This window comes from Pseudophryne corroboree, chromosome 11 (genome assembly GCF_028390025.1).
Source record: "Pseudophryne corroboree isolate aPseCor3 chromosome 11, aPseCor3.hap2, whole genome shotgun sequence".
In the NCBI taxonomy this organism is placed as follows: Eukaryota; Metazoa; Chordata; class Amphibia; order Anura; family Myobatrachidae; genus Pseudophryne; species Pseudophryne corroboree.
The window spans coordinates 109,168,055-109,190,053 of NC_086454.1; the positions used below are offsets into that span (position 1 = coordinate 109,168,055).

At 46.0% G+C, this 21,999-nt stretch overlaps 1 protein-coding gene across 6 annotated transcripts in view; it reads right to left on the reverse strand.

Annotated features, from left to right (window-relative positions):
• The window catches only part of B4GALNT4 (beta-1,4-N-acetyl-galactosaminyltransferase 4), a 129,300-nt gene that overhangs the window by 75,393 nt on the left and 31,908 nt on the right, over window positions 1–21,999 (reverse strand). For 5 of the 6 annotated variants that reach the window (XM_063944735.1, XM_063944734.1, XM_063944736.1 and 2 more), the window contains 9 exons: window positions 20,889–20,967; window positions 19,357–19,423; window positions 18,485–18,619; window positions 17,076–17,185; window positions 10,573–10,673; window positions 10,293–10,369; window positions 8,881–9,973; window positions 8,004–8,293; window positions 4,470–4,623 (listed from right to left, as the gene is read on the reverse strand). In XM_063944735.1, coding sequence (XP_063800805.1) covers window positions 4,470–4,623; window positions 8,004–8,293; window positions 8,881–9,973; window positions 10,293–10,369; window positions 10,573–10,673; window positions 17,076–17,185; window positions 18,485–18,619; window positions 19,357–19,423; window positions 20,889–20,967 — 2,106 coding nt within the window. Of the gene's footprint in view, window positions 1–3,274; window positions 3,509–4,469; window positions 4,624–8,003; window positions 8,294–8,880; window positions 9,974–10,292; window positions 10,370–10,572; window positions 10,674–17,075; window positions 17,186–18,484; window positions 18,620–19,356; window positions 19,424–20,888; window positions 20,968–21,999 lie in introns of those variants that run through there. The other variant, XM_063944738.1, reaches the window with a different exon arrangement.

A 21,999-nucleotide genomic window follows, 5' to 3' on the forward strand; every position in this document is an offset into this window, starting at 1 on the left:
CATGACAAAGAGCTTAAAGGACACCGCCCTCCAGGTGAAGACGCCGGGGAAGTACTGGATGGGAGGCGGCCATAACAAAGAGCTTAAAGGCCACCGTCCTCCAGGTGAAGACGCCGGGGAAGTCCTGGATGGGTGGCGGCCTTGCAATATAGCTTAAAGGCCACCGCCCTCCAGCTGAAGGTGCTGGCTAATAAAATATGAAAACATTCTGTGTTGTGTCTTGACTTCAATATTTATTTTACAGGAGGCCTATCGGTACCAGGGGCCCTTTTTGTCCTGCCTGCTGGTATTTGTGGTTCTCAAAGTACCAGAATACAGGGGAGGCTTGCTGGCACCTGCAGTCCTCTTTTAAAAGACAATATTATTCTATAACAAATGGACTATCAACTCGGCACCCATAGTCCATGGGTGCCGGGGATAGCCCTGGGCTTCAGCCCTGGCCTTGGGTGCCCTGAAGACGGGGGGACCCCACTTCCCGGGAATCCCCGACCTGGGCTGACTAGTTAGGGGAGAGAATGCTTTGGCCATGGGACCCGGTCAAGTGTGTCCCCTGGCTGTGGCATTACCCCCTTGCTAGTGGAACACAGTACTGGTTCTGAAAATACAGGGGATCCCTACTTGTTTTGTTCCCCGTATTTTTAGATCCATGGCCGTCTCCAAGAGCCCGATGCTGGTTCATTAAACATGGGGGACCCCTACACGTTTTGTTCCCCATATTTTTTGGGACCAGGGTCAACTCAAAGAGCCTGGGACTGGTTATGCCTTTGGGGGGAAACCCCACACATTAGTGTTTTTTTTTTGTTTTTTTTTGGAAGGAACATTAAAATGCTCTCCCCATGATTAAAATTAATTCAATTCCTCATTGATAAATCTCCCTTCCCCAAGCCAAAATGATACTTTTTCATCAGAATGTTTCAGTAGACAGATTAGTCTGCTGAAAAATTTGACAAGTGCAAGAATCTGCGAGCAGGATTGTATAAACAGTCTAATCTGCGGTCTGATCTGCCGTGGAATGGACAAGTGTGTACCTAGTTTAAGACTTGGAGAGTAAAATAAAGTGGAGAGCTATAACGTAGCAGCCAATCAGCTCCTGTCATGTTACAGGCTGTTTGAAAAATTAGACTTTGGAGCTGATCAGCTGGTACTTTATCACCAACGCTTAGTACATCTGCTCCCATGATGAAGAGACAAAATAGCTCTCTCTGCAGAGCGCCTATCCTTATATTCACTGAGAAAACAGTGCTGGTAGCGGTCTGAACAGAAAATAACACAGGAAACCATTCCGTAATCACTAGTCTGCTAGCAATCAACCAAAGGAACTGCAAATACAGCAACAATGGGCATAATTTTTTAAAAAAAATTCTATTTGTTAACTAAAAATAAATTTAAAACATGTAAATAAAAAAAATCTCTAAATATAGGACATCCCACTGACTTGTAAATTACACAGGGTTTTGGCAGTGATCAATTTGCTTATCAGACTCAGAATCCTCCGCATCTTAGGTAATCAACCTGCGGTATATGTACTACAGTCTGATAAATAGAACACATAATTCAGTTGTTAAATAAACTAATAAAACATATGCAAAAAAATAGTTACTGTTCATTAAGTTCTGTATTGTTAATTTGTAACTTTCAGTTGTGGCTCCCATACTATGTATTGTTCTATTTGCTGATACCCTAACAGCCGAGTCGGGGAATCGTGAATACTAAACGTGTTTAAAAATCCTGATTCCCCCGATCCCGTCCAAAAACAGCTGGGATCAGAAAATGGGGAATTATTAACATGGTTAATTTGCCTGATTCGTTAATGAATCACTGATCATCGCTGGCCGCTGATCTGTGGTGCCGGCATAACGGGGAAGTAGGCCGTCTGGTGTAAGGGGGCCTTAACACCATTTATAAGGGATGCAGGTCCTGTGCTTAATAATAATAATGATATTTACTAGCTGATGTGCCCAGTTTCAAGTGGGCAAAGCTTTGCTGGGCGGAACACTTTACCCCTTTTCATGCCCTTAGAAGTGGAATTTTGAGAAATCCATGCTTAGTGGGTGGCTGCAAATAACTATGTGAGTGGTAGATGTATTATGCGGCATTATGGGGGATAATCAGAATCAGCTTTATTGGCCAGGTGTACTCACGTACAGTACACTAGTAAGCAGCAACATAAAGGGGGAATACATAGCATAAGAAGGGGGAACGTAGCATACATTACACGTACGAGTTCATACTGCACATTGCAACTGTACAATAGACTCGACATAAGTTATGTGTGCTGATACTGCTTCTCTTCCCCCATGTCCCTGGCTGCGGAGACAGTCAGGCTCTGGGCTACATGGGAGACCTTGCAATGCTAGCAAGATCTCGTGCATGCCCAGTGGAGCCAGCCGGGAGGAGAGACACAGCAAATCCGTACTAGGCTGATGTGTTGTGGTCGTGGCGGTGATCGCCGAAGAGAGGAATTTTTACTTCCTCACTCCAGCATACAAGATATTCATACATCTCGTTCCTACGGCTTCCTACATCACCTCGGTAAAGAGGCAAAGCTTTCCTGCACACAGTCCTTCTAGTCATGCCATGCTGTGATGTGACTCGATAGAGCCAAGCTACTTTACGTGCAACTTTTTCCAATAAAATGCATCTTATTCACAAAACAATGCCGCTTTTGCTGATTAAAATGATATGTGGCATGCCTATATGCTGTGTGCATCTGTATCTGCGTACGTAATACTACATTACAGTGTTTTCCAGGAAAACAGTGTAATGTACCATTTTGTATGCAGTTACAGCTGCAGATGCGCACATTATGTAGGCATGCCACATATCATTTTAATCAGCAGAGTCTGCTTGTGCTTGTTACACGGGACCTGTCAGCTCATTCACGTCAGGCATCTCCTACTACGTGGCATATTGAGGCAAGATGCATGAGAACACATCTGCATGTCACTCATATAAATTGTCTTTCTGATATTAATCTATAGAAAATAACCAATATAAATGCATACGTTATCTGGGACAGGTCAATAATAAAAAAATAGCCTGGATATATAGACAAAACATCACTTTCAATATCAATTCATTTCAACTGCTTGTCTAACTAGAATTGTAGATCATGTAGGCTGATTGATATTGCTTATTGAGAGATATTTGTATGCTCTTGACAGGGTTTAAAAAAAATAAATCTTTAAAGGGCAGCAGATTATGAGCAGATTTTAATGGATAACGACAATGAAATACATTTGGAAGAGAGACCGATAACCAGTACAGTAGCCAGCCCTATGGGACAGTCAGTAATGGGCTCTGTACTTGATGCATTTATTAGTGATATACGATGTCTGGAGGAGAATACAGTATTAAAGGCAATGCACTGGAAGTCACGAGAGGACAACATGATGCTATATCTGAGCAGGCACAGCAGCACGGTAATAGGTGAAGCCAGTAGAGTAATGGTTGGTAGAAAAGCAGCACTGACAGTTCAGTTCAGGAGAGGTCACCTGATAGTAACAAACTGTAGCAGACAATACAAAAAGAAAGATGGAATATATCATATCCGCATGAAGATTGTCACCCACTGCGATCAGCTATTAGCATACGGTATAACATGCTGCTATATTAGCCCTACTCGTAATATTATGTATCAATGCATTATATATGCAACCATACAAGTCAAAGATCAATTTTTGAAATGAATAAAGCTAACAGTGTTCAATTTAATATAAAATGTTCCATAAAACATATGTACTTTGAGGGTATTTACTAACACACAGATGCAAATAAGTGCTAAACAATAGCATCTTATTAGCATTTAGAGTTTATACAGATGTGTCCTCAAACATCTTTGCTGCAGTCACGCCAAGCAGTTCCTGTCAGATGCTGCTAGCATTGGGCGTCTTTTTTTTTGGCCTAAACATGATGTGATGAAGACGCACCAGAAGACTGTGCTGATTAACGTGATATGCAACACTTACTGAGTGACTGAATCTGCTACAATACAGCGGCTGTGGTTTTTTTCTATGTCAAAGTTCCTTTGTGCTTCAAATACAGACTCAGTCGCATACAGATATACAAGTGTCCTGATGCACATGCATTGCGACTAAGATGCAATTTCAGCAAAGAAAGATGCTTGGCGGTAGTGGAGTTGCCTGGATTTGTCAGCTCACTCCCACCAGGCATCTCCCGCTGTGTGGGGTATGCTCCTTGCTCCTAAACGGAGCTCTGGAGGCTGCTACATGCAGCTACAGAACACAGGTAACACAGCGACGGCAAACTGATGTGCTAACCAAATGGTCATGTGGAGGTCTAAATTGGAGGCCCAACCATATGCCACAATCTCTTGCCAACAAACCAGAAATAAGAACTTCTACCAAATAAAACATTAGAAGGAACGTCATAGACACTACACTTGTCAGACAACAGATTACGGAGTAAAATAAACGGATAGATTATTGCAGAACATACAGATAAAGTACCTTGGCAATTTTGCACGGCGCAAAGCCTGCTCTACATCCATATCCTCACTGTCATAATCCACCAGAATGAGGCTGAACTGGTCATCGCGAGTCTTCAAGTACAAGTTCTCAAGGTCGGTGATCAGCTGCTGAACCCAGCGAGCCTGGTTCTTTACTGCAATGAGACAGAAAGAAAATAGCTTGAATGAGGTGGAAATGACACTGTATATTTCATTAAACATATGGGTAACGATAACCTTGTTTATTTGTATCTGTTACTGGTCTGTGGCGTAATATGCTCATGCAAGGCTAAGTGAATGGCAGTCACACGAGGTGAGACAGTGCTACCTGTAGCCAAATGATCACACAAAGGTTCTGAGTCGGACAGAAGTGGAAATGCGCACGGATCTGGCGGATTACAACACACTGCGCGTGCATCAAAGAATCGGCGCCTGGGCATTGCACCGGATCAGGTATTCGCACTGAGAGCTCGTTAGTACATATGGATTGGTCTGTCCGTGGACTCAGCACAACATCCGTAAAATGTGCGGTTTTGTGCGGTAACTGGACAGCGACCAAGTGATCTTTTGCACCCACCATGAGATGGCAGTAATGATGACGACTGTGGATGCAAACGTATACAGTAGGCAGGATAGGCATCCACATGCACGGATTTGTAGTATACATGGGAAATTCTCACACTGACATAAGGAGCTGAATAGGCTACAGGTGTGTCAGATACAGAATCAGGCCCACAATGGTAGAGTATTTGCACGGGACTATCTATTAGAACAAGTGCTGGTCAGATGCAGGGTGATTTTATTTTCAGTAAGTGCAGTAAATAATGTAGGTACTATGGCACACGGGCATAATGTAATATGACTGAGGGCCTAATGAAGACCTGATCGTAGCAGAAAATATGTTAGCAGTTGGGCAAAACCATGTGCACTGCAGGTGGGGTAGGTATAACATGTGCAGAGGAGTTAGATTTGGGAGTGGTGTGTTCAAACTGAAATCTAAATTGCAATGTAAAAATAAAGCAGCCAGTATTTACCCTGCACAGAAACAAAATAACCCACCCACATCTAACTCGCTCTGCACATGTTTTATCCCCCCCCCCACCCCTACTGCAGTGCACATGGTTTTGCCCATCTGCTAACAAATTTGCTGCTGCGATCAACTCTAAATTAGGCCCTAGGTCCTGAAAACGAAGCAAATGACAAAGGTGCTAATTCAGACAAGATCGCACCGGCTATCGCAAGAAGATTGACAGGAAGAGGGCGTTTGTGGGTGGCAACTGACCGTTTCTAGGGAGTGTCCGGAAAAACACAGGAGGGACCCGTCGTTTTGCGGGAGGATTCGTGACGTCAGCTCCGGCCCCGATCATCGCAGCGGCTGAGTAAATCCTGGGCTGTGCAGAGACTGTATAAACTGCTGTTTGTGCAGCTCTCCTGCACATGCGATTGCACCCCGGCACAGCAATTTCCCCCTCCCCCTGTAGGCGGCGACTACCTGATTGCAGGGATGCAAAAAACGCACACTAGCGATCAGGTCTGAATTATCCCCAAAGTCTTTATTAATAAAAAGGGAAAAGAGGAGGGGGTATAATGGGAAGAGCCAGCCAGGATCATTTATGGGTTTATTCCAGATTGTATGCTATGAGGCTACATAAAATGTGACTTTCCTCCTGTCAGAGACAAGGCTGCACTAGCATCTTCTTACATAAACACTGAGACACAGAGCTGGAACAGAGAGGAGCTGATGAAAATCTAGAACTGTTACTCCCTATTGACCTGTGTTTTGCTGTAACTGCTATGCATTGCTTAGGAACACAGGGGGTAATTCAGACCTGATCGCTAGGGTGCGTTTTTTGCATCCCTGCGATCAGATTTTTCGCACTATCCTGTCGCTGCAGACCGTCACGCCTGCGCATTGCGGTGCATACGCATTTCAGACCGGATTGCCTGCTGTGAGAAAACGCACAGCAGCGATCAGGTCTGATTTAGCCCCACTGAACGGAACACCAGAAATGAATGAATCACTCAACCTATTCTAATTTCCTACATAGTTCTACCCCAGGCATCAATACCTCACCGCTGACTGCAGTGCCCCCACAGTACTCTGTAAAGGTCAGCTTGGACTGTTTTTAGACGAGAGAGAATGACTTATGGGTTTATTCCAGAACGTAGATCATATGCATGGAAGCTCCAGCTAAATAAAATGTGACTTTCCATTTGTCAGGGCCAAGGCATGTGAAGCACAGGGCAGTACAGACTGCTTGCCTACACAAGCATTTCACATAATAAAAAGAAATCAAAGTAACAGGCACTGACTACTTCTCACTACATATGTTCTACATTAGCACTTAAGAGAACTACATATCACTAACTAGACAGTACATAATAGTACTAGCCCTTAAAGTCGTCACTTCTAGAACCTCCACAGATGTGTTCTCATACATCATTGCTAGCAGAGTAGCACGGGACCTGGAGGCTCACTTGCAGCAGGCATCTTGCGCTGCGTGACGTATTGAGTCTAGATGTATGAGGACACGTGTAGCTAGGTTTCTTCAGCCACCTGATACAGCATGTACTAGTAAAGTGTGGAGTACTAATGGCCTGATTCAGAGATAGATGAAAGAGGAATCGATGCTGCGTCTTTGGCCGAAGCGGATCTGAGAAGTTATGCTACTGCTGCAGGTGCTGTCTTTTGTACAGACACGCCCAGCGGCGGCTTCTCAGATCTACCATTGGGTGTGTCTTTACAAAATACGGCACCTGTAGCACGGTTACTCAGAATGTGTGTCGCAACTGAGACCCCGGGACCAGAAACACTGCATGCCAAGCTACTGGCTGCAACGTGCTCTCAAAACGGCCGTGGCACGCTTGCGTTTTAGTCACCACTCTGTTACCTGCCTCAAAGAGCCACCGGCTATCAATCAAACTGCATCTAGATCCATGCTGAGATCAAGGTTGCAAGACTATCGTGACACATGCGCAGTGCGACTCAGACGCTTGCGCAGTAGACAAAACATCGGCCATTCAAAATCTAATTTGTGTCCATCTCTGGAACAGGCTCTAAAAGCGTAGTAACATGCACTTGTGTTTTACTGTAAGCACTAACATCATGTTACCAAAATCTTGTTCCACTGGTGATACCATAATTTCCATGGATCTACCTATTAAAGCAGAGACCTCCCATGTGACTCTACTGAGACATACCATTACATTGACTGCTACAGAATGCAGTCATTTCAGTAATTTTTCTTGCCATACGTTTAAACCCAACCAACCTTCCAATAACACTTAAGAATAGTGTCGCTAATGGTGTCCTGATGACTAATGAAAAACACCATATGGCTTCTTCCTCTTGGCGGTCAACACCCCAAAGGCTAAACACCACCCACACAACTGTCTTTTAACGAGACAGAAAAAAAAAAAGAAAAACGATAAAACGTGTTTATATCTTACAGTATATCTTAGAAATATCTTAAATTCAGCATTGCGGGGAAAAGATTTAAGATAAACGTTAACTCTGGCTTTATACTGCACTCACCAGGCACTACAAAGTGCACAGTAGCACGAGGATTCCAGGTCAGACTGACAGGCCGGCACAGGATTGGTTTACTGTAGATGGAAGGACTAGGAGAAATTTCAGGTGGTTCAGCAGGAGGGCTTTCATCACTGTCACCACCTGTGCCACGGTGCAGCAGGAGATAAACGTACTCTGCCAGTCTCACTTTTCTCCGGCCCCGTTCCTCCAGTTCCAGTTCTATAAGGTATCTGTTACCTCTGGCAGAGTCACGCCGCTTCTCCACATTGATTATACGAAGCAAAGTATAAATGCTACAAAGGAAGACACATAGACGACATAAGAAATGAGAAACGTTGCGGAAAATTACCAAAATGATTACAGCCTGTGACGTCACTAAGGGGGGTGCAGGCGATGTGGACTGCACCCGGGTGTCACCCTCTGAGGGGTGACACCAAGATACCTACTCCTCCTCAGAGACAGGAGTTGGGTGCTGCGCTGTGACATTATGTGCAGCACCCGGCTCCTGACGCATTGCAGGAGTGGGCAGTGCAGCCAGATGAGTCTCTGGGGGCAACCCAGCATCTCCAGGAATGATGCCCTTGGAGTGATGAAATAAGGGTTGGGCCACAAGACCACGCTTCTATTTGCACATTTCTGTCTACGGCATTGGGGGGGAGGTTTGTCGGCATACCGTGCGTCACCGGATCTAGTGACGCCCCTACTTATAGCGTTGGCTAGTGTGAAGAAGACAAAACATGAAAATTGTGAAATAAGCATATAGAAAAAGAAGTACAGAGAGAAAACCCAGAACACGTATACGTCCCATACAAGAGGATCATATAAGATATAAAATATATGCTAAGAAAAAAAAAAAAAACTACGAAAGCATTCCTCTCACCCTCCATTCTTCTCATTGAGTTTTTCCATGTACTGAGCCACCACGTCTACAGTTTCTGCTTCGGAGAGTTGCAAGTTACCACTCACGTTGCAGCGAAGATCATTCCAGTCTGACCTCAGCATCTCAAAATCTACATTTCCAACACTAAAAGTACGCTGCCAATTGATGGCATCCTCAGGCCAGGCTTGCCGTGGCTCGGCATCCTCATAACTATAGTCCTGCAATTCTTCTGCTGGGGCTTCTGAAGACAAGCTGAGGGAGGGAGGGCCACCAGGAAGACTGGGTGAGGTAGGAAGGGGTATTCCAGGAACTTCAGTCTGGCCTTCCCAACTGAAAAGTCCAAGTTCTGAGGTATCAGGTGGAGTCCATGGTCTAAATCTTTCACCATGAGGAACTTTTGGGGGTGTAGGGATATGAGAGTGGTCACGAAGTCTGGATGTTCTACGGGGTTTAGGTTTAGGCAGCAACACCCCTGGGAAGACATGACCTCGAGTCTTTCGAACTCCAGAGAGAAGACGTGTCACATACACTTTATCAGACTCTTTTTTATTTGCAACCCCATTGTCCTTCGATTTCTGTTTTACTTTTCCCTCTCTAGTGTTGACCTCTAATTTGCTTTCCTCACTAGGCCTTGCGTCTTGATTAGTCTGCTTCTCTGTGGCTTCTGATCTCACATACACTTGCTTCTCTAACTTTTCATGTCTATTTCTTCCTCTGACCCTTGGTCTACTATCAGACTTCTTCCCTTTTGTCCTAGGAGCAATATCACTTTCTTTGCTGACTTTTGTTCTGTAAGTAGATTTCCCCACAGTGGGTTCTGGATCATATTTAATTCCTGGTGTTAATGGTTTCCTATGTCCCCGGTGGACAGATGGTGGGCTTTCCCTGGGTGCCCACAACAGAGTTCTTAACGGGGCCCTTGTGCTGTCATTTATTATAGGCATAGAGTCTAGAGAATCATTGTAAGGGATATTGGTGTGCCCATGACCCACAGTGCTGGGTGAATTGGCATCAATGGTCTCCTCTTCTCTGATCTTTTTCTTCAGTGAGGCGCCCGGCAACAGTGACTCCTCCTCATCTTCATCCATGAAATCTGGTAAAGGAAGGGAGAGCCAGGAACTTAGGTAAGATCAGGAGAAGATGACAATGACATTTTTTTTAAATGTTTAAAAAAGATAAGCATAGATACTAAGCAGTAGTGGAACTCTATTCCCGGCACCTGGAGGCAAGATCCCCCCCTTCTCCACAAGGCTTGGAAGTGTGTGTCACATAGATGTCACAGTAAAAGGGTAAATTAATTAGGAATGGGCTAATCTATATGCATATATAGATTAACAGAGCGGTTCCCTGTGGGAATTGTGGAAAGCAGTGCAGAAATGAGTGTAGCAACAGAGAGATTATTTTGTACATACGCTGATGGTTAAAAAACAGGAATGGCATCTGGGGGGAATCCTCATCATCCATCTTCATATATTTATAGAAACCAAACCTTGGACAGAAGATCAGACTGAATTAAAGCGTGCCCTTCTGTGCTGTACTGTTTGTGGGATACAAATGACAGGGAGCATGAAGAGGAGCGGGGCTGAGGTTTCAGAATGTGCTCAGTTTGAGACGGCAGAGAGGAATGCAGAGTATACTGTGGTAGAGCTGAGAGATGGGTTGGTGAAAATCATATAGAAGAACAGAACTTACTTCTCCAAGTATATCGGGGACTCTCGATAGAAACATTTGTTTTCAGTTTCCATATGGGTAAGACGAGTAAAGTCATTTGGGTACACAAAAGTAAGGTACACCTACATACAATAAAGACATATAATTAGGGGGGGGGAAAGCCGGAAAAATAATAATAAGATTTTACACTTACCGGTAAATCTATTTCTCGTAGTCCGTAGAGGATGCTGGGACTCCGTAAGGACCATGGGGATAGACGGGCTCCGCAGGAGGCATGGGTACTTTAAGAAAGATTTTGGACTCTGGGTGTGCACTGGCTCCTCCCTCTATGCCCCTCCTCCAGACCCCAGTTAGAGAAACGGTGCCCAGAGGAGATGGACAGTACGAGGAAAGTATTTTTGGGAATCCCAGGGCAGGATTCATACAAGCCACACCAATCACACCGTATGACTTGTGATAACTACCCAGTTAATAGTATCTAACAAACAACATAGTCTCGGTCTAAACCGATGAAACTATAACACAACCCTTATGTAAGCAATAACTATATACAAGTCTTGCAGAAGAAGTCCGCACTTTGGACGGGCGCCCAGCCTCCTCTACGGACTACGAGAAATAGATTTACCGGTAAGTGTAAAATCTTATTTTCTCTAACGTCCTAGAGGATGCTGGGACTCCGTAAGGACCATGGGGGTCATTCCGAGTTGCTCGCTCGTTATTTTTTTCTCGCAACGGAGCGATTAGTCGCTAATGCGCATGCGCAATGTCCACAGTGCGACTGCGCCAAGTAAATTTGCTATGCAGTTAGGTATTTTACTCACGGCATTACAAGGTTTTTTCTTCGTTCTGGTGATCGTAATGTGATTGACAGGAAGTGGGTGTTTCTGGGCGGAAACAGGCAGTTTTATGGGAGTGTGAGAAAAAACGCTGCCGTTTCTGGGAAAAACGCGGGAGTGGCTGGAGAAACGGAGGAGTGTCTGGGCGAACGCTGGGTGTGTTTGTGACGTCAAACCAGGAACGACAAGCACTGAACTGATCGCACTGGCAGAGTAAGTCTCGAGCTACTCAGAAACTGCCCAGAGAAGTCTTTTCGCAATATTGCGAATCTTTCGTTCGCTATTTTGATAAGCTAAGATTCACTCCCAGTAGGCGGTGGCTTAGCGTGTGCAAAGCTGCTAAAAGCAGCTTGCGAGCGAACAACTCGGAATGAGGGCCCATGGAGATTATACCAAAGCTCCCAAACGGGCGGGAGAGTGCGGATGACTCTGCAGCACAGATTGAGCAAACAGGAGGTCCTCCTCAGCCAGGGTATCAAATTTATAGAACTTTGCAAAGGTGTTTGACCCCGACCAAGTAGCTGCTCGGCACAACTGTAATGCCGAGACCCCTCGGGCAGCCGGCCCAAGACGAGCCCACCTTCCTAGTGGAATGGGCCTTAACCGATTTAGGCAATGGCAATCCTGCCGTAGAATGCGCCTGCTGAATCGTGTTACAGATCCAGCGAGCAATAGTCTGCTTTGAAGCAGGCGCGCCAACTTTGTTGGCTGCATACAGAACAAACAGCGCTTCAGTTTTCCTAACCCTCGCTGTTCTGGCCACATAAATCTTCAAAGCCCTGACCACATCAAGGGACTCGGAATCCTCCAAGTCCCGTGTAGCCACAGGCACGACAATAGGTTGATTCATATGAAAAGAAGAGACCACTTTAGGCAGAAATTGAGGACGAGTCCTCAATTCTGCCCTATCCACGTGGAAAACCAGATAGGGGCTTTTTATGTGACAAAGCCGCTAATTCCGAAACACGCCTCGCAGAAGCCAAGGCCAACAACATGACCACTTTCCAAGTGAGATATTTCAACTCCACTGTTGTGAGTGGTTCAAACCAAGGTGACTTGAGGAAACTTAATACCACATTAAGATCCCACGGCGCCACCGGAGGTACAAAAGGAGGCTGAATATGCAGCAACCCCTTCACGAATGTCTGTACTTCAGGAAGAGAAGCCAATTCCTTTTGAAAGAAAATGGATAAGGCCGAAATTTGGACCTTTATGGACCCTAATTTTAGGCCCAAAGTCACTCCTGTTTGCAGGAAGTGAAGCAGACCACCCAAATGGAACTCCTCCGTAGGAGCAGTCCTGGCCTCACACCAAGAAACATATTTTCGCCATATACGGTGATAATGTTTCAATGTCACGTCCTTACTAGCCTTGATCAGGGTAGGAATGACCTCCCCTGGAATACCTTTTTTCGCTAGGATCTGGCATTCAACCGCCATGCCGTCAAACGCAGCCGCGGTAAGTCTTGGAACAGACAGGGCCCCTGCTGCAGCAGGTCCTGTCTTAGAGGAAGAGGCCACGGATCTTCTGTGAGCAACTCTTGCAGATCCGGATACCAAGTCCTTCGTGGCCAATCTGGAACAATGAGGATTGTTCTTACTCTTCTTAGTCTTGTTATTCTCAACACCTTGGGTATGAGAGGTAGAGGAGGGAACACATAGACCGATCTGAACACCCAAGGCGTCACTAGAGCGTCCACCGTTACCGCCTGAGGGTCTCTTGACCTGGCGCAATACCGCTTTAGGTTTCTGTTGAGACGGGACGCCATCATGTCTATCTGAGGCAGTCCCCACCGACCCACGATCTGTGCGAAGACTTCTTGATGAAGTCCCCACTCTCCCGGATGCAGGTCGTGCCTGCTGAGGAAGTCCGCCTCCCAGTTGTCCACCCCCGGGATGAATACAGCTGATAGGGCGCTTACATGGCCTTCCGCCCAGCGAAGAATCCTGGTCGCTTCTGCCATGGCCGCTCTGCTCCTTGTGCCGCCTTGGCGGTTTACATGAGCCACTGCTGTGACATTGTCTGAATGAATCAGAACCGGTTTGTCCCGAAGCAATGCCTCCGCCTGGCGTAGGGCGTTGTATATGGCCCGCAACTCAAGGACGTTGATGTGGAGACAAGTCTCCAGATTCGACCAGAGACCTTGGAAATTTCTTCCCAGTGTGACTGCTCCCCAACCTCGGAGGCTTGCGTCCGTGGTCACCAGAATCCAGTCCTGAATTCCGAACCTGCGGCCTTCTAGGAGGTGAGCACTGTGCAGCCACCACAGGAGAGATACCCTGGTCCTGGGAGACAGGGTGATCCTCTGATGCATTTGTAAATGGGACCTGGACCATTTGTCCAGTAGATCCCATTGAAAGGTCCTCGCATGGAACCTTCCAAAGGGGATGGCCTCGTACGATGCCACCATCTTCCCCAGGATACGCGTGCAGTGATGCACTGAAACCTTTTTTAGCTTTAATAGGTTCCTGACCAGGGCAATGGTCTGTGTCTAGAATCAGACCCAGAAAGGTCAGGCGCGTTGTAGGGACTAGCTGGGACTTCGGTATATTGAGAATCCAGCCGTGCCCCTGCAACATCCTCACCAACAGCGACACGCTGTCCAGCAACTTCTCCCGAGATCTCTTCTTTATGAGGAGATCGTCCAATTATGGGATAATTGTGACACCCTGCTTGCGCAGGAGCACCATCATTTCCGCCATTACCTTGGTGAAAATTCTCGGGCTGTGGAAAGCCCAAACGGCAACGTCTGAAATTGGTAATGACAGTCCTGTACTGCAAATCTCAGGAACGCCTGGTGAGGAGGGAAAATTGGAACATGAAGGTATGCATCCTTTATGTCCAGGGACACCATCCAATCCCCCCCTCCAGGCTGGCGATGACCGCTCTGAGCGATTCCATCTTCAATTTGAACTTTCTCAAGTACAAGTTCAGGGATTTTAGATTCAAAATGGGCCTGACCGAACCGTCCGGTTTCGGGACCACAAACAGGGTTGAGTAATACCCCTTTCCTTGCTGGAGAAGAGGAACTTTGACTATCACCTGTTGAAGATACAATTTTTCAATTGCAGTCAACACTAACTCCCTCTCTGACGGGGAAGCTGGCAGAGCCGATTTGAAAAACCGGCGAGGAGGCACGTCTTCAAATTCCTGCCTGTATCCCTGAGAAACAATCTCTATAGCCCAGGGATCCACCTGTGAGTGAACCCAGACCTGGCTGAAAAATCAAAGACGTGCCCCCACTTGAGCGGACTCCCCCCGGGAAGCCCCAACGTCATGCGGTGGACTTTGCAGATGTAGGGGAGGACTTCTGCTCCTGGGAACTAGCTGCATGCAGATTTTTTCCCTTGCCTTTTCCTCTGGCAAGGAAGGACGATCCCCGTACCTTCTTGCTTTTATTGGAACGAAAGGACTGCATTTGAAAATGAGGTGCCTTTTTAGTATGCTGCAGGGGGACATAAGGTAAGAAATTCGATTTACCGGCTGTAGCAGTAGAGACAAGGTCCGAGAGGCCTTCTCCAAACAACTCCTCCCCCTTGTAAGGCAACGACTCCATATGCCGATTTGAGTCGGCATCCCCCGTCCACTGTCGGGTCCACAGGAGTCGCCTAGCAGAAATAGACATAGCATTTATTCTGGAGCTTAGTAAACAAATGTCTCTTTGAGCATCCCTCATATATAAAGCAGCATCTTTGATATGCTCTAGGGTCATTAGAATGGTATCCTTATCTAGGGTGTCAAGTTTCGTAGATAAGGAATCTGTCCATGCTGCGACAGCACTACACACCCAGGCCGATGCCAAAGCCGGTCTAACGATAGTACCGGAATGCGTGTAAATGTGCTTCATGGTAACCTCCTGCTTCCGATCAGCAGGATCCTTGAGGGAAGCTGTATCCTGAGAAGGCAGTGCCACCTTCTTGGATAAGGGTGTCAGCGCCTTGTCTACCTTCGGCGAAGATTCCCATCGTATCCTGTCCTTTTGTGGAAAGGGATACGCAATAAGAATCCTTTTGGGAACTTGTAGTCTCCTATCTGGAGATTCCTAAGCCTTTTCGCACAAGTTGCTTAGTTGCTTAGTTTAAAAGAGGACGGAAAAGTGACCTCAGGATTTTTCCCTTTATACATGTGTACCCTCGTGTCAAGGACAGGGGGTTCCTCAGTGATATGCAAAACCTCTTTAATGGCAATAATCATGTAACAAATACCTTTCGCCACCTTTGGCTGTAATTTTGCATCCTCATAGTCGACACTAGAGTCAGTATCTGTGTCGGTATCCGTGTCAGTGATCTGGGATATGGTGCGTTTTTGAGACCCCGAAGGTCCTGTGCCACAGGGACAGGCATGGTCTGAGTACCTGACTGATCCCTAGCTTTAGCCTTGTCTAATCGTTTATGCAGTAAATTTACATTTGCATTCAAGACATTCCACATATCCACCCAGTCCGGTGTCGGCGTTGCCGACGGCGACCTGACCATCATGCACTCCCCCTCCTCCTTAGGTGAGCCTTCCTCGTCAAACATGTCGACACACACGTACCGACACACTTCACACACACAGGGAATCTCTTTTCTGAAGACAGGTTCCCCCTGAGGCCCCTTGGAGAGACAGAGAGAGAGAGTATGCCAGCACACACCCCAGCGCTATATAACCCTGGAGAAAAACACAGATTGTTTACCCAGTAGCGCTGCTTAATGTAAAAACGTCAATAATGTGCCACCCCTCTACTTTAAAACCCCCTTTCACCGTGTGTCAAGCAGGGGAGAGTCCGGGGAGCTACCTCTCAGCGGTGCTGTGGAGAGAAAATGGCGCTGGTGAGTGCTGAGGGAGAAGCCCCGTCCCCTCGGCGGCGGGCTTCTGTCCCGCTCAAACTTACTAAAAAATGGCGGGGGCTCTTTTATATACATGTACAGTGCCTACCTGTACATGTATATAGACTTTTGCCATAGGAGAGGTGTTTTATTGCTGCCCAGGGCGCCCCCCCTGCGCCCTGCACCCTTACAGTGACCGGAGTGTGTGAGGTGTATGGGAGCAATGACGCACAGCTGCGGTGCTGTGCGTTACCTCAGTGAAGCACCGAAGGCTTCTGCCGCCTGAGACGTCTTCTGTCTTCGTTTCTTCTGGCTCTGTGAGGAGAACGGCGGCGCGGCTCAGGGGTGAACGCCCAGGACGAACCTGTGTTCACTTCCTCTGGAGCTAATGGTGTCCAGTAGCCGAGGAAGCAGAGCCTATCATTTAAGTAGGTCTGCTTCTCTCTCTCCTCAGTCCCTCGATGCAGGGAGCCTTTTGCCAGCAGTGCTCCCTGAAAAAGAGAAAAAAATCCTAACAAAAATGCTTTCTAAGCAGGAAACTCAGGAGAGCTCCCTGCAGTGCACCCATTCTCCTCTGGGCACAGTCTAAAACTGGGGTCTGGAGGAGGGGCATAGAGGGAGGAGCCAGTGCACACCCAGAGTCCAAAGTCTTTCTTAAAGTGCCCATGCCTCCTGCGGAGCCCGTCTATCCCCATGGTCCTTACGGAGTCCCAGCATCCTCTAGGATGTTAGAGAAATATATATATATATATTCAAAATGGACAAGCGGTGCAGAGCATATTCATTTACCAGTGGGGGCTGCAACGATATACACTAGGCCCTGAGCTAAACTCAAAGATAATAGGTTCAATGTGGTCAATGCTATTCTGTATCTACTTACAAACTGTAGGCCTTGGTAACGCGCAATGGGAAAATCCTTCACCACGTACGTGGGGTTGTATGCACAGGGAACCAGCACATTCTCCACTCTGGATTCTTCAATCATAGGAGCTGGAGAGAGATGTCCATATTAATAATTACGTTCTACGCAGCAGATGATGACACTATCTAGGGCTCTGGTAACGAAGCCTACTTGCAACATGTGTTTCTCAACTTTACCGATTTCAATGCCTTTGTCCGGTTTTGAAGCCGCATTGATGTCTGGCATCATTACCTTTACTAGTATTTGTGACACTGGAATTGCAGAACTGGCACTTCCGGTATTTTTCAACAACAGTTATTTAAGGAGACACATTGGGAGATACAGGTATAGCATCTCCCTTGAGAAAGAGCTCATGAAGAGCTTGAAACGCGTTGGCCGGTATTTGCTGCATTCTACATTGGAACCTTGATTACCTATTTCTGGACAAGCTTTGAAGCCATGTGCAGGATATAGGGGGTCATTCCGAGTTGATTGCTAGCTGCCGTTGTTCACAGCGCAGCGATCAGGCTAAAAATCGGCATTTATGCGCATGCGTATGCACCGCAATGCGCAGGCGTGTCGTACGGGTGCAATGAGCATCGTGGGTTTGCACAGAGTCTAACGAATATTCTTGTCGTATGGCCGAATGCAGGAAGATTGACATGAAGTGGGCGTTTCTGGGTGTGAACTGACCGTTTTCAGGGAGTGTTTAGAAAAACGCAGCCGTGGCAGAAAAAAACTCAGGCGTGGCTAGGCGTTCGCGTGACGTCAAAAGCCGTCCCTCCCTTGTTAGAATCAACGCACATGAAGAGTAAGTACAGGGCTGGTCTTGTTTTGCACAAAAAGATTTTGCAGGCGCTCTGCTGCACAAGCGTTTGCAGTTCTGCAAAGCGAAAATACACTCCCCAGTGAGCAGCGACAATGCGTTTGCACGGCTGCTAAAAACTGCTAGCGATCAACTCAGAATGAACCCCATAGTCAAGAACATACTCTGCAATATTCACCAGCTGCGGCTCCAATAACTTCAGATTGGTACAATCATTGATTATTTTCCAAATGGACATATATACCATATTTATTTAAAATTTTCTGGAAATTGAGATTCAGCACTGCTTTCACTGTATGTGAAATATGTTCTAAATGGGACATATCTGTATAATCTCTGTGTGCTAATTGTCCCTTTGGAGATTTTATATGTTCTTATGCGAATAAAATGTCATTGTATTGTTTACAAGCCTTATCCATTCCTAACTTAGCACCAGAGGTCAATATAATTATATCGATCAGAATTTTATCCCTGGGTTCGTTGGCATACCCATCATATTAGCTACTACACTTGCTTTGTGTGAGTTGCGCTTTACAGATATTTCTAGCCATTCTTTACTTACTGATATAGAACGTGTCCCGGGGGTCCTGTCTTAAGATATCGACTGTAGGCTCCTCACCGGTCAAACGATGGTTGATCACACTGGAGAGGGTGCGTGGGATGTGAGCAATCTCATTCATTTTGAAGGCAGTTTCATCTGAAAAGGATTAAATAAATACATACAGCAGCTCAGATGCTCTTTTGTGAATAAAAAAAATATTGCAAATGTAAAATGTTTATATTTACCTGGTGTCTCAACAGGGTCAAAGGTTGACATGAAAAAGTTTTTTTTTATATGTTATTTTGTGTTTTTAAACATATTTCACCCAAATTTGAGAAATGCATCCCCTCGCAGGCTTGCTTTGCTCTCCACTCTTCGGGCTTGGTGGTTCGCTTCGCTCCGCTCCGCTCACCACCAGGTTACTTAATGTAATAGTTTGTGAGATGGATAGTAAATGCAGCCCAAGTTGTAAAACCATGAAAAAAAAACCTAAAAAACAAGTGTCAACCTTTTTCATGTTGACATTTTGACCCTGTTGACATTTTGACTATCGACCGTTACATCCTGTTGACCTTTTCACTGTCAATCTTTTGACCGTCTATCAACCGGGTGTAGTAGAGTATGCCGGCGGCTGGGCTCTCGGCGTCCAGCATACCGACGCCGGAATCCCGACCACCGGCATACAGACAGCTGGGCGAGCGCAAATGAGCCCCTTGCGGGCTCGCTGTGCGCGCCACGCTATCTATTCTCCCTCCAGGGGAAGTCGTGGACCCCAGGAGGAAGAAAAGATGTCGGTATGCCGGCGGTCGGGATTCCGGCGCTGGTATGCTGGTCGTCGAGAGCCCGGCCGCCGGCAAACAGAAGACCACCTCTATCAACCACATCCCATTTACCTGTGTATAGAGACAAGTGTGAAGAGTCCAGAATCTCAAACTTCGTGCTTGGTAGAGACAAGCGCCACTAGAAATTAAAACACCCAAAATATTAGTACACTGAAGGTAATTGTGAGTTAATCTTACAAAGTGCTGTAATTTAGGCGAGTATGTATCAAGCTTTGGGGAGAGATAAAGTACCAGCCAATCAGCTTATAACTGCCATTTTAAAGGCTGTGTTTGAAAGATGACAATTAGGAGCGGATTGGTTGGTACTTTATCTCTCTCCACATTATCTCTCCAGGGCTTGATACATCTCCACCTCTACTACATGCTCCAGTCCTTACTCAATCAACAGCTTAGAACACTCTCCAGGAATCTGAAGGTCACTAAGGAGGTGACAGGTGAAAAGAGGAGAGGCAGGCCGTTACAAGTGGTTGGCACGTCCTATTTTACATCATAGTACACTACAATAATTAATATATTTAATATAACCATCAGTAGCATCTGTCACTTGGAACAGTTGTTGCAGCGGATGAAAACTACAAGCAGTCTCATGAAAGCCTCAGTGTAAGCCAAGGTGCTAGAGCAGTGCTGGAAACAAATAGCTGTTTCACAAGAATACTGGGCTTTGATCTGCAGTTTAACGAGAGGAAGGCCTTTCTTCCCGTGGCAGGAATACCTATGCAGAGGAATATTCCTTAAAAGCATTGCTATGTTTTTCCACACACTCTTTAAAATAAAGAGGGCAGGGCTGCAGTAACAATTGACATACTGCTGCTATCACAGATTCACAATACATGTGTGATATGTCACAGACTAGCTCTGTGCATTGGATGCAACTTTGGGCCTAATTCATACCTGATCGCAGCAGCAAAATTAGTCTCTAATGGGCAAAGCCATGTGCAGTGCAGGTGGGGCAGATGTAACATATGCAGAGAGAGTTAGATTTGTTAGACATGTTATATCTGCCCCACCTGCAGTGCAGATGGTTTTGCCCATTTGAGAATGATTTTTCTTTTGCGATCGGGTCTGAATTAGGCCCTCTATCCACACAGAAGTGCTACATAATGTGCAACGGCAATGAATATGGGACACAGTTAATGTCCCGACTGTCGGGATCACGGCGGTAGAAATACCGATGCCGGAATCCCGACACCCATTGAAATGCCGGCGGCCGGAGTCCATGTCATCACCCGAGGGGGAATAAATTAGTGTGTTAAGGTCGCCACCGCGCCAAAGCGTGGTGGGCGGAAACGCTGTGTGTCGGGATTTCGACCGCCGGGATCCCGTCAGTCGTGATTTCATACAGAATCCATGGATATAAGCAAAACTGACAGGATAATATAAAAGCCATTATGAAAACAGCAGAATACAGACAGAATAAAACAGTATTCTGTAGAAGTTACAGTCACAGGGCATGTACAAGAAATGTAATTCAAAGTCATCTGGAGGAAGACCACTTCCATTTAAGAGAACTATTTTCTATTATATAGTTCCCTTTCTCCCCTGATTTCATATGGATTGTTAAAGGCTTGGATAATGATACTCACTGCTACTTCCACGTGATCGGAGCCTCTATCATCCTGCTTGTGTAGAAGCTCAAAATAATAACGTCGGGAACTCATCAATCTGAGAAAATATAGGATAAAGAGCATAAATATATCTGCCATTCGCTGCCCATTGTGTTCAGAACACCCATATTCCCTGTAGACTGTACGCTTGTATGAACAGGGCCTTCTCCCCTCTGTCTTCTCTGTATAATTATGCTAACTGCAAGTAACTTTGTACCTGTAACAAACTATGGGCCTAACTTAGACTGGATCGCTGCAGCGGCTGCGATCGCAGTCTGAAGCCCTTTGGGGAGTGCGCACGCAGACACTGCGACCCGGGATGTGGCGCTTGCCAGCACAGCTAGGCTGCACAGGCAGGGAGCAAAAGCATCGCCGCCGTGCACCCCTTTCGCATCCTTGCCGGGGGGGGGGGAGGGGGGGGGGCAGGGCCTGACATGTCAAAGTAACTGATTGTAGATGTGCTAAATTTAGCACATCTACGATCAGATCTGAATCACCCCCTATGTTGCAATGCAAGTGGTGCACGTATATTTATTGTTTTTTGCATGCAGGGTAAATATTGGCTGCTTTTGCATGTAGCCCAAAACTAAAGGACTATTTTTGCACTGCACTTTAGATTTGAGTTTTGTAACCAGACGTCTCATTATCTCAGTAAACTATAGTGTCAAAGAAAATATTACAATTATTTTAACCCCAGTCAATAGCTTATCTATTTGTAGTGATGAGTAGATGTGTTACAGTAAGGGGACATGCATAAAATTAATTAACAAGGAATTCATTGCATAACCAATGATTAAAGGGGCGAGTACTATATTGTTGTGTTCTGAGGCAAGCTGCCATACATACAAGGAACCCATCCTTCTAATAGAAGCAATATACAGTATATATAACAGAGTACTGCACTCAGCATATAAGGTGCAAGTCCCACAGTGAAAATAGTGTGAAATGAGCGAATAGTCCAGAAAAACGGGATCCGGTCTGAAGATCGACAGTGCCTAGGTCGACAATGTTTAGGTCAGCCACTATAGGTCGACAGTCACTAGGTCAACATGTTTTCAAGGTCGACAGGTCAAAAGGTTGACATGAATTT